Source organism: Moschus berezovskii, chromosome 27, assembly GCF_049115385.1.
Source record: "Moschus berezovskii isolate FMDL1 chromosome 27, NW_MosBer_1.0, whole genome shotgun sequence".
NCBI classification, from domain to species: Eukaryota; Metazoa; Chordata; class Mammalia; order Artiodactyla; family Moschidae; genus Moschus; species Moschus berezovskii.
In genome coordinates, this window is record NC_142486.1 from 41,201,415 (window position 1) to 41,213,881 (window position 12,467).

The following is a 12,467-nucleotide window of genomic DNA, read 5'->3' on the forward strand; positions in this document are numbered from 1 at the left end:
GCTTTCCCGTAGAAAGAGGTCTTCTTATGACAGCTACTGTTCTGAGTGGTTCAACTAGAGTTGAGGGTCAGAGAACCTCTGAGTTTCAGTCGCTTGATGTCATCACAAGAAGATGAAGAAAATTTTACTGCACATAGAAAGGGTAGAAAATCGTAAAATATGTCCTGTTTCCCACAGATAAGTTTGAAATAAACCCCATACAGTAACGCTGACGGGAAGCACCTGAAGCATGGAGGGGGTTGTCAGGGTTTTCGTGTCATGGGACCCAGGTCTCAGGTTCAGTGCTGAAGCAGTCTGGCAAGGAGAAAGAGGGTATTAGTCCCCGGCGGGCCGGGTGGGGTTGGACCTGGTCACCCAGATGCTGCAGGAGGCCCGGCTGAGTCTCAGGGGCTCTGGGGGCTCTGACTGAGACTCACCTCACACTTTGTGGAAAATGAAAATGGGCTCCCAGTTGCCTTCTGGGATCTCCTGGATGCTTGTCCTGGTGAGGAAGGGCCAGAGTGTACAGGGCTGGCGCCTGGCCCCCCAGTAGCACGTGGGGAGGCTGTCTACCCGCCCGACCCCTCCTCCACAGGTCCACGCCCTGCCCCAGCGTGAAGCGTGGTGACGAGTGGGGCGAGCCGTCCAGGTGCGCGAGCGGGGACAGCTGTGCACACTGCCACTCGCGCACGGAGCAGCAGTTCCACCCCGAGGTACGGGTGCCCGCTGGGGGCTCACAGTCTGTTCACGGGGTGGATGCCGTGGACGCTTAGCAGGCACTCCTTGGGTACCTGCTGGATGGCGGGCACTGAACCAGATGCCTCTTTCAGGAAATGCCAAGTGGCCGAGCTGACTTGGAGGGTGGCTTCAAGGACAGGCGCCACAGGACTGGCCTGGGCCCTCATGGTTCCTGGGGCTGACGGGCCCCACGCAGGCGGGGTGTCCTGGGGCCCCTGGGAGGGGTGGGGGGTGGGAGGCATGCTGTCTGCATCCATCTTCTTCAGGAGACCCCGTTGTGGTGTGGTTCTTTTGAGTTCTGCGCCGTGACTGCTTTGGCTCCGGGCCTCCCGCGGACACACGTCTCCAGCCCGGCACTCTGTGTGCTGTGTCGCCCTTGTTTCCTAGATCTACAAGTCGACCAAGTGCAACGACATGCGCCAGACCGGGCACTGCCCCCGGGGCCCTTTCTGCGCCTTCGCGCACGTGGACAGTACGTGCCACCTTTGCAAGGAGTGGGCGGGGGCTCCGCCTCGGGCGAGGGTGGCTGGGAGGGGCGGGGGCCTCTGGGCCTCCTGGGGCCCAGCCTGGCCCCGCCTCTGGGTGCCCCAGGGTCCTGAGTGCAGTCACTGTGACCAGATGAGCCTGTACAAAGCACCTGAAGGGGAAGCAGCCTCAGGTTCAGGAGGTGCACAGACACAGCACTTCCTCGCTGCCCCCGGGCGCTTCCTCCTAAAGCTGTGAGCATGGGTTCCTGCTCTTAGGAGCATGTTACGAATTCCGATTTTACTATTTTTTTTTTTTCTATTTTAATGGTGAGGGTGGCTTTTCCTTTTGAAATTCTTCATGACTTTGGAGTCATTCATGATTCGCCCCAGAAGATGTGAGGGTCCCCTGCAGGTCAGCTCACACCTGTCAGAGACTAGTATGCACTCGCCCACCCCCCCAGCTTGGGGTCCCTTAACCAGAGTCTCAACCAGGAGCCACTCAAAGCCCCCTTTCTTGGCAGAGAGCCTCGGGATGGCCAGCGACTGGGGCTGCCGAGATCTCGCCCTTGCCAGCGTCCCCGCGACCCCCAGCGGGCAGCCCGGACACGTAAGTGGGGGCGTCCGAGGAGGATGCCCGCTGCCATTTGGTTTGAATCCAGGGTTGGGCACTTGGATGGGTGTGGTCTCTGGGTGATGCAGTTGGGGGTGGCCTGCCTGTAGGGTTGATGGCTCCTCGCAGAAACATCTAGAAAATTCCTGGCCAAGTCCTGACCCAGGTGGACTTTCTTGGCCTTGCGTTTTGGCAGACACGCACGTGTCAGTCACGTGTGAGGCATGATCTCTGCCTGAGGGTGAAGAAGACCCCCACTGGGCAGGCGAAGCTGTGCTGGCAGCTCCCCCGTGAGGAGCACAGCTGGCAGCTTGGGACTCGGTGTCTGAGGCACAGGCGTGTCTTGGGGGCGCCGTCTCGGGGTAGCGAGTGTCACAGGAGTTCTTCTGCACCGTCCGTGACTTCGACAAAGCCATCCGCAGGTGCTGCCTCCGCATCTGCCTGCAGACGGAGCTGAGTTCTTTCAGCCGGGCAGGGAGTTGGGCTGCCCTCCTGGGCGATGCCTGGCCTGTGCCTGGGTCGGGCTCCCAGTTCCACCGCTGCTGTAGGCATGGCTTCACCTGGATGCACCCCTCTCCCAGCTCCTCAGCTACCCTGAGGTGGGACTCCAGTGCAGCCCCTGCAGGGTGAACAGCAGTGGTCCAGCCACCACTTCTGGTTGACCTTATGTGAGCTAGAATTCGGCAGGGCCTGAGACTGGAATCTCCAGAACTGGAAATTGAGGGAGAAGTTAAGATCCTCCAAGGAATTGTTACGGAATCCCTTGTACTGCTCACCACAACAGGTCATAAGTCAAAAGACTTGAGTTGTTGGGGCAAGGAATAGCAACTTTATTCAGAAAGCCAGCAGACCAAGAAAACGGTAGGCTAGCTTCCCAGAGAACCCAGTTAGAATTCAGGCTTCTTTTTCTCTAAAATGGGAGTGGGACTGTGGTTGGTCGGTCTAGCCTGTATATTTCAGACCATAGGCAACATTCTTTTAGTGATTAACTTGTAGCAAAAGCAATACAATACAAATGTTTAAGTGCAAGAGATCCAATATGGAGTCAGATTTGTTCTTCTCTGTTACAAAGTGTCCAATAAAAGATTGGAGCAAAGTGTTTCTGAGTGAAATATCCAGCCTTCCCCTGGATAGGAGCAGGACCTGGAAACTGGCTGTTCTTTCTGCCCCACGTTTTCAGCAAATGCTCAAATAGACTTTGAGAGTCCAGGAAACATGTGAGATCTGAGGCACCGGGGTCAGATAGGGCCCATGCCTCTCAGCGTCAGGTCAGGGACGGTTGGTTTGGTCAAGACCCTAAGGTAGTACATCAGTTGGGGTGTTTGGAGACCCTCAGACCTCAACATGGGTCTTGCTGTCCCAAACGAGCCATTTTCATTTAAGGTGATGGTGAGGGGACTTGTTGGTGACCTGGTAGACTGGAGCTAAGACTGAGCTCCCAATGCTGGGGGCCTGGGTTTGATCCACCTGGTCAGGGAACTTGATCCCGTGGGCCGCAGCTAAGACCCCACACAGCCAAATAAATAAATGCTAAGTCACTTCATACATGCCCGACTCTGTGTGACCCCATATACGGAAGCCCACCAGGCTCCCCCGTCCCTGGGATTCTCCAGGCAAGAACACTGGAGTGGGTTGCCATTTCCTTCTCCAATGTGTGAAAGTGAAAAGTGAAAGTGAAGTCGCTCAGTCGTGTCCGACCCTTAGCGACCCCATGGACTGCAGCCTACTAGGCTCCTCTGTCCATGGGATTTTCTAGGCAAGAGTACTGGAGTGGCTTGCCATTGCCTTCTACGAAAAAATAAATAAGCCAAGTGGGGACTCGGACCAGAGGGCAGCTTCCCTTCCCTGTTTCCCAGAATCTCATCCCCTTTGACAGCCGAGCTGAGCGTGAGTGAAGTGCTCTGTGCCCAGAGGCCCACTGCTCTCACCCCTCCTCCTGCCCCATCCCAGAGTGTTTGTGCACAGCGCAGTGCCTGCTCAGTGTGATGGGAGTTCCTGACGTTGCAGAGCGTGAGCCCCCACCCCCGTTCCCGGCACAGGGCAGAGGCAGAGGGGCCTGGATAGGGCAGAGCCCTGGGACTTGATGAGGAAGCCGAGCGGAGCTGTTTCAGGATGGCCTGGCTCCTTCACAGTGTAGCTTCTCCTTAGAGCAAGGGTCTCGGGACCCGGGTCAGGGCCTTGGAGCCATTGCCCAAACTGGGGTCGCAGGGTCACTTGTGGAATTCTAGGAAAGCAGAGATACCCAGATGGCCTCGGAGTTGAGCCATTGGGCAAGAGCAAGGGGCCCCGTCCAGGGCCAGTGTGAGCATCACTTCTCCACCCTCCACGGGTCCTTCCGCAAATCCAGAAACCAAACAGGACGGGGTGACAGGAGCCATCACAGGTTCACTCGTCATAAGATTAGACACAGAAATCAGAATACTTCTCAGGCCTGCAGGATGTTTCACAGCAGCTTTGTGCTGACGTTTGACCTGAGAGAGTCCAGGCCCCAAACGCCACAGGCAAAGCCATCCTTGTGCACAGTTTCCCCAGAAGGCTGTTTGTGAGAGTCAGGAGGTCCACATGCACAGGCAAGGGGGAAAAAATGGTTCCCTCTACCCTTTTAGGTTTAGTGTCTGGGGTCCCGCAAGTTAAACTGACCAAAGGCAGCTTAGCTGGAGAAAAGACTTATTATTTATGCATTGGGATGCCGGACCTGGGGACTCATCTACCGTTTTTTTTTTTTTTTTCTCATCTACCGTTTTAACAGAGACTGATAAATTGTGGAGAAGTGACTAGACCTAGGGGTTTCTGCTTTCAGGGAGCTGGATTATGGGATAGTAAAGACATGGGGGAAATGGTGGCAGAGGAGGGTTGTGCAGAGAGTTTGTGGGGAGGTTCAGCCTCCTGCAGCCCCAGGTGATTTGAGTTCTCTGGGGTGAAGCTCTTCCCCTCCTCTTGGGAGGGAGGGGGCTGTGTCCAGGTCAGGAGAGGGCAGAGAATCATCTTCAGGAAACCATCCTTTGCCTCAGGGGTTGACTTTCCAAGACTCTCCCCACTCTGGAGGTGCAGCCCTGCCTGGGACGCTTTGTTTGACACTGTGGGTTCAGGGACCTCTAACAGACCAGCCAAGAACTCAGAGATCCACGTCGGGTGCGGAAAATGGAGCCCAGGAGAGCTGACACAGAAGCAGCGACTTGAAAGCTTTTTCTGTCTCTTGGACTTCAGTGCTTTTGCCTTTCCTGCCTTCCTGGTGGAGCTTAGGTCTCTCTGTGTGGTTCTGATCAACTGCTTCTCCTTCCAACAGCCAGTGCGTTTTCTGTTGCAGGCGAAGCGGAGAGAGTCACCTGCTGACGGCAGCCAGAAGGCCAGTGAGCAGGACGGCAAGCAGGTACCTCGTGCTGTCTGCCACCGACCTCTGCCTGTGTTAGGGCTCTGCACGCAGCTGGCCACACGCACCCCCGCCTCACACAGTGACCGGGCTGACGTCCACTTGTGAGACAGCTCCTTTCTCACGGTCTCCGTAGAGTCATCTGTTCCTCGTGTCCTTTGTTTTCCTGTTTTAAAAAACGTGCTATACCTCAGGAACAACAGAACCAAAGCCTCTTAAAGTTTCCCCCCACCCTGGGAAAAGAAGAGGTGCCCTTCGTGGTCTCCTGTGTGGGTGTCCCCGGGGTGGCCGTGACAGCCCCACAGACCGAGGCTTAAACCTCAGGCCTTGGTTCCGTCCGAAGCCTGAAGTCGCAGACAGGGGGGTCGGCGGCGTCAGTCCCTCCCCGGGCCACTGTCCGCCAGTGGGCGCCATCTTCCCTCTGCGTCTGTGTCGGTCTCCAGTCGTCCTTTTGCCATCAGGACATGAGTCCTGTTGATCAGGACCTGCCCTGACAACCTCATCTTAACTTGATTCCCTCGGTGAAGACCCGACTCCCAGTCAGGTCCCGCTCAGAGGTGCAGGGGTCAGGATCCCCATGCCAGTTCCAGCTGAGCCCACGACAGCGTCCGTTGGTGAGCCTGGCTCCCTCTTGGGTCACAACCTGGGCTCGTTCTCACCTCTGCGGGAGCTATGAGGCTACACAGAGGCTTCCTCCCGAGTCAGGCCCTTTCTCTCTGTTCTGTGCCACCCAGCTTCCCATGTGCTCATTTAACCGAGTTGTTTGAGAAACAGGGATTTTTTTCAGACATGGGACACGCATTTTTCTGCCATCATAAAAAGGCAGAGGGAGCTTGGCCAGCTTCGCAAGGCCGGGGCCTGGCCGGCGGACAGCAAGCACACACTCTCTGCTCGGTTGTCACTTGTCTCTGCTCGGAGCTTTTCTTTTAAATCCCCAAGTGGACAGGGTCTCGCTGTTTCTTTTCTGCTGGTTTTCTTAGTGCCCCGAGGGTGCCTCCCAGGGGACTTTTCAGAGGGAGATAATCAGGACTTTTTGCCATGAGGAAGTTCTGAAGCCATCTCTGAAGTCAGAAGGATGATTGAAAGTAAAAATATAACCCAGTTACTTTGTGACTTTTTAAAAAGATATTGAAATCAAGACATTGCTCATTAAGAATCTGAAACATGAAATGTTAACAGGAGCATAGCCAACAGGGCACTTGGCTATGGGCTCAAGGCTGTGGAGGAAGGGCCTGGAAAGGAGTGGGGTGCATGGCGGGGCACCCCAAGAGGGCTGGGCAGTTCCTGATGTGATGTGTGAGCTGTACCTCCTCAGGTGCTGTGAGTAGGCTGGCCAAGTTCATCCAACAGCCACTGCTCACCTACACCCAGGGAACCCTCCGTCCTGTCCCAAAGCCAGGCTCCAGGGACAGTGAACAGGGTTTGGGGGGCGGTATTGGAAAACCATCTAAGAGGGCCCCTGGGACCCTAAGCTTCCCACTTGTTTGAAGGGTCTGCTGGAATGCCCAGGGGACGCCATGGCTGTGAGGCTGGCCTGCTGGCTCTTGCAGGCAATTAGTGCTCAGAACTGCTTTGGGGACCCCTTCCCTGCATGTGGGTGCCATCCACTCCTCTCCAGGACCTCCGTCTTCTCCTGCAGCCACAGAACCCTGAGTCCCTGGGCCCCAACAGCAAAGCCCAGACAACACACTGTCTCACTTTACTATAGCCTCTGACTTCTGGTTTCCTAGTTACCTTGGAGAGCCCTGAGGCCTGACTTCATAATTCAGTCCCGGTTCATTTTTATCGCTGCCTTTACTGTGGACAGTGCCCTCCACGTTCCTGGCTGTTTATCCAAGATTGTGCCAGTTCTTTTCCTTTTAATCTGTCAAATAAAGATAATGCAAATTGCCCCAATCTTTTACTTTTGTTGTTGGATAATGAGATTACAAGATTTCATAGAAATTATCAGAAGCATTGCTGGCTGGTGCCCGTGGTGGCTTCTTTCCTTCTGCTCTGCGTCGCTATTACTGTGATTCTTACTGTTGCCACTGATAAGAGTGACACTCTATGGATGCACTTGTTCCATCCCTGGGTGGTCAGCAGTTACGATTCTGCAGTGACGGTTTCTAACTAACCAGACGTTTAAAGCCCCTTCCTTCAGAATATCTGGAAAAGTAGTCGGCTCTCTGGTCTGCTTTGGGGAGTGAACCGAGCTGGCCTGTCCGTTGTGACTCTGTCGTTTCTGTCCCCCAGTGTCCTCTGAGCCCAGCGCTGGCTCATCCTGTTGTGTCTTTGCACAGAGCCACCTGGCAGTGTTGGCAGTGGGCCACCCCCTCGCTCCCAGCGTGAGTTCCAGCCTCGCATCCAGCCTGGCGTCCAGCACCGGCTCAGGCGGCTCCTCGCCCACTGCTCTGCCCGCCCTCTCGGCCCGCAACCACCCGCTCGACCCTTCCGGCAGCGCCGGCGAGGGTGTCCCAGGTAAGCCCGGGGCTCTGCTGCCTCTGTGCACTTGCCTTGACGCCTTCCTGTGCACGCGTGTGTGTGCACGCTCCTTTGTACACGCTCCTTTGTACAAGAGCGTTTCCGGTGGTCACCTGCCACTCCAGCCATGCTGCCCCGGGGAGCGCCTCCCTCGTTGGGCGCTGCGGGCGGCAGAGGGGATGTGGCGCCCTCTGGCGGGCCAGAGCGGCAGCACCACCGAGAACCTGAGGCTTCAGAGAAATGATGGGGGCCTGTAGGGGTGCCCAGGGCACCCGAAGGTTGGACGGTGACCAGGATGGGGAGCGGGAGGCGTTCCCAAGGCGCAGGCACGGCTGCCAGCCTTGGAGGCGTCCCTGGAGGCTGGGCATCCTTGTGGGTTTGTGAACTAATCACCCCCACCCCGACGTGGGGGTTCGGTTAGGGGCGGTGGCCGGGGCGCAGAGCCCTGACTGGGGCTGTGGTTAAAGCCCAGGGAAGAGTGGAGCTGGTGCGTGAGATGGCGCCTGCCAGGTCACGCCGGTCCCCTGGTCTCCGTCTGGGCAGTGGGCACCTGGCTGTTGTGGGAAGTCACGGAACGCTCAGAGCTGCCTTCTGGCCCTGGGAGGAGGGCCCTGGCTGGCCTTTCCGCTGTTGGCACCGAGCACCCGGAGTACACAGGCGCCCCCCTCCCCCCGCTGCGGGGTTGGCAGGTGCGGGCTGCCCTGCTTCCCCCGGAGTCCATTCAGGCTGCACCTCTGCGATGTGCCTGAGAGTCAGCTAAAACAAGCCGGTGCTCCTTGCAGACCTCCCCCTTCATGGACTCCGTGGAGCCCTTTCAGGGCCACTGGGCAGATTCCTCTCCCTTGCTTTCCACCTCACACAAACAGGTGGAGCCCTGCGGAGTTCACTGCCAGGTGGCTGGCAAACGGTGGGACCCGGGAGGGAGGGACCCGGGGCTGTGGGCAGCTGAAGGCAGGATCACGGCCTGTTGACCCATAGGCGCTGGGTTGAGCGTTTTACTTGAGCCGCTGCTGGTGGACAGGGTAGAAGCAGCCGGCCGGCGTCAGGGCTCGCGGAAATCCCACTTTAACTCACCAGAGCAGCCCTCGCCGCTTGGGGTCCCAGCACGCCGCCTCGCACCGCCGAAAGAGGCAGGTGTTGGTACGAAGAGGTGGAGTGCCCCGCCGAAGGCCGGTGCTCTGGGCGGTGGGGACGCGGTGTTCTGAGGATGCGGAGCCACGAGGCGAGCACCAGTCTGCAAGCACCTGTCCGCCGTGCGCCTGCCGGGCACGGCGGGGCGGGGCTGAGGTGGCGGGGCCGGGGGTTGGCTACCCTGGGGGCGGGTCCAGGGGCGGGGCGGTGGTAGCGGGGAGGGCCCGGGGCGGGGTACCCAGGGGGTGGGGCCGGGGTGGGGTACCCGGGGGCGACAGGGCGGGACATCCAGGGGCGTGTGTCACCGCAGCGGGACGTTTCGGGGGCGGGGCGATCTAAAGCTTGCGTCACCGGGGCGGGACACCGGGGGCGGGGCATCCCGTCTCGGGGCGGGGCGATCTCAGGTTTGCGTCACCACGGGCGGGGCCGGCGCGGGCGGGCGGGGAGCGGGCCGCGTTTGAATCGGCGGCGGCGGCGGCGGCGGTACCAGCGCGGGGCGCGGGAACGGTGAGTCAGCATCGTCAGCCCCGCGCCGGTAGGGTGCGGGTCGTCGTTCCCCAGAGCTGCGGATGGGGAGGCGCGCCAATTCGCCCCGCTAGATGCGCCCCCATCCCCTTCGCGCAGACGGCCAACTCCCGTCCCCCGAGGCGGGCTAGGTGACCCCTTAGGTGCGGTGCATCCGCCTCTTCCTCTCGCCTTCGCGGCCGTCCCCTACCCTCCCAGTGGCCCTCGTAGCAGTCTGCGGCACCCGCGCCCCGGACCAGGTGTGGCAGCCAGGGGTCCGTGCCAGGATCTTAGGGGTTGCGGAATGAGGCCAAAACAAATCTCCCGTCTTTAGGAATCTGCTCTGTGGGGGCACCCGGCGCTTCCCTGCGTGGGCACTATCCACTGGGCTCTCCAGGGAAACCTGCATCCAGGGAAACCTAGCAGGGGTGGGTGGGTCTCCCGCTCCCAGGTGAGGACAGGGCCCCTGCCTTGTCCTGCTGCGAACTGCCACTGCACTGTGGGGAGCTCAGACCAGCAGTGAGCCGCTTTGTCGGGTGCGTGTCCATCCAGCAATTAGCAGAAGGACAGCTCGCCAGGGGTATCCTGGCCCGCCCCAGGGGGTGACGGGTCAAGGTTCCCCATTCTGGTCTCTAATTCCTTATGCTGTAAGTTGTCCCCATGTGTCGCCTGGTCCTGGGGACCTGGGCATCCCTCAGATGTGCTGTGTCACGTTGGGAACTGAGCTTTGCCAGGGCTGTTACTCAGCAGTTTTCAGCTAATTGTTCACGAATGTCTGGGCAGTTCCTGGCATTTTGACACAGCGGGTTAGAGGTCAGGTGACTCAGTCATGTAGGTTCTGGGTGTTTAAAGTCATTTCTTTTGAGAGAACATCTCAGAACCTGGGTCTGATCTCAGGGAACAGTGGGGTGTGTAGTAGAACGAGAAGCAGCGCTGATTCTTTTTGGGGCCGGGACACCTCTTGGGGCGCCTGCTACCACCCCACACAGGCTGTGGCTTGTCAGGTGAGAGTTGGTCCTGGTTGTTCCCTGGCTGCACCTGAGGGGGTCAGGGCAACAGCAAGGTCCTTCTGTGCTGAGTCACAGGGTGGGGGTGGGGGAGTGGGATGAAGTAAATGCATTTGAGGTGAGAACAGGCTCCTGCACTCAGTTTATTTCCATCCATCCATTTCTTCCTTCCTTTTACACGCCTTTGTTAGTAAAAAAAAAAAAAAAGTTTCTGAAACTCTGCCAGCTTTGAAGCCAACCTGATCCTTCCACTGCAGGGTGAAGGGTTAAGTCCACGTTGTCGGGCCCAGCTGACCGGCATGTCCCCAGCAGAGTGGATGTGCCAGGCCGTTTCGGGAGCCTGGGGAGGTGGTGCGGGGCAAGTATGCGATGGGTGGGTTGCCCTGCTTATGCACGCATGTGAGTCTACACATCAGACCCCAGTGGTCTGGGTCTGAGATGGACCACACAGTCCAGGGTACTTGAAGGGATCTAGCAGGGGGACATTCTGAGAAGGGTTTGGGAGGCTGGGCAGGAGTTTTCTCAGAACTGCTGGGGCTGATGGAAGCTGCTGTGTGAAGGCAGAGAGGAGCCCTTGGTGGGGTGAGTGAGGGTATGAGAGGGTTCTGCTGGGAAGTGTGGACCAGTCACTGAGGGGGTTGCGTCTTTTCCAGGAGGCAGGACTTGGCACATAAAGGGGTTGGCATCCCTGAAAGTCTCCTCCTGGGACAGAAGAGGTCGGGAGGGTAGCCTGCAGAGATGGGGGCCCTAAGGGAGGTGGGGGCAGAGGAGCTGAGGGCTGCACTGGGCTCCTGCTCAGCATGTGGGTGCCAGTGCAGCAGCCCGAGGGAGGCACCCATGCGCAGTTTGCTAAGGGGCCGGGGCTGCTGTGGGGCCTCCCTTGCTGGCAGGTGGTGATGAAGCCACGCTGGAGGACAGCTGGTGTCTGCAGGTCAGCACCACAGAGGTCACTGGTGTCTGGGTGTGGACAGCCATAGGAGGGGCTGCGGGGCTGCCAAGGAGGACGGGAAGGCCAGGAGGTTGGCCCCAGGCAGAGGCGGGAAGAGGGACAGGTGGAGGGTGGTGGTGGGGGCATTTAGGACCACCACTCAGGGCTGGGGGGCAAGGCTGGGGCAACAGTTTGAAGAGTGAGACGGAAACTGGGGATTGTAATAAGGGGGGGGTCAGCCAGCTCGGGGTGGATTTGGGTAAGGGCCTGCGGGGCCTGTGATCATGTCTTAGGAAGGGTGGGAGCCAGAGGCGGCCCCCTTTGCAGAGTTGACCGCTGCAGGAGGGGTCCTGAGAGACCTGGAGCCCTTGGCCTGCAGGAGGCGCTGTTGGGCACAGAGAACAGCCTGGCAAGGACGGGTGGTCCCAGTTACTGTGGGTTAAATTAAAGGCTTGCCTCAGCCCTGCACTCTCTGCTCCTGACCCTGGGAACATGACCTTATTTAGAAACAAGTCTTTGCAGGAAATTCCCTGATGGTCCAGCGGCCAGAACTCCTCGCTTTCACTGCCCAGGGCCCAGGATCAACCCCTGGTCGGGAACTAAAGTCCTGCAAGCCATGAAGTGTAGCCTGCCCCCCACTAAAAAATAAAAAGTCTTTACAGGTGTAATTAAGGTAAAATGAGGTCATTAGGGTGGGCCCTAATATGATATAATGTGTTCTTAGAAGAAGGAAATTTGGACACAGAATACAGGGGAGGGAAGCCCACGTGAGGACAGAGGTACTGGTGGGGCTGGAGCATCCACAGGCCGAGGACCACCGAGGATTGCCAGCTGGAAAGGCAGGAGGAAGGGTCCCTGGAGCCTTGGCGGAAGCTCAGCCCTCTGCTGCTTGTCAGCCGCCGTCCAGAAATACTGCCACTTGGCACTGGGCAGCTGGGGATGGAGGCGGGAGGCTGACCCAGAGCAGGCAGGCCTGACGAGGGTCCCATGGTCCACCTCTTGAAATGGGCCTCAGTGCATCCGGCCAGGCATCAGGGGCATTGTGGGGCCCTGTGGCCAGCAGGGGGCATAGGACCAGGCCATGTCAGAAAGGTCCCAGCCTCCCAGAGGGGGTGCTCCAGAGCGGACCCCAGCAGGGGCTGGGGACAGAAGGGAGATGGGGCGGCGGCAGTGCTCCCATGTGCTGGGCCCTCAGCATCACCACGTCTCCTCAGACCTGGCTGTGACTGTGCTGGGTGGCCGCTCAGGCCCTGGGTCTGTCCCTGGAGCT

General features: G+C 58.7%; 1 protein-coding gene across 3 annotated transcripts in view; it reads left to right on the forward strand.

Moving 5' to 3' along the window:
- The window catches only part of UNKL (unk like zinc finger), a 32,404-nt gene that overhangs the window by 14,590 nt on the left and 5,347 nt on the right, over positions 1–12,467 (forward strand). For 2 of the 3 annotated variants that reach the window (XM_055409104.2, XM_055409105.2), the window contains 5 exons: positions 575–692; positions 1,105–1,189; positions 1,706–1,791; positions 5,102–5,164; positions 7,447–7,624. In XM_055409104.2, the coding sequence (XP_055265079.2) occupies positions 575–692; positions 1,105–1,189; positions 1,706–1,791; positions 5,102–5,164; positions 7,447–7,624 (530 nt within the window). Of the gene's footprint in view, positions 1–574; positions 693–1,104; positions 1,190–1,705; positions 1,792–5,101; positions 5,165–7,446; positions 7,625–9,204; positions 9,266–12,467 lie in introns of those variants that run through there. The other variant, XM_088833114.1, reaches the window with a different exon arrangement.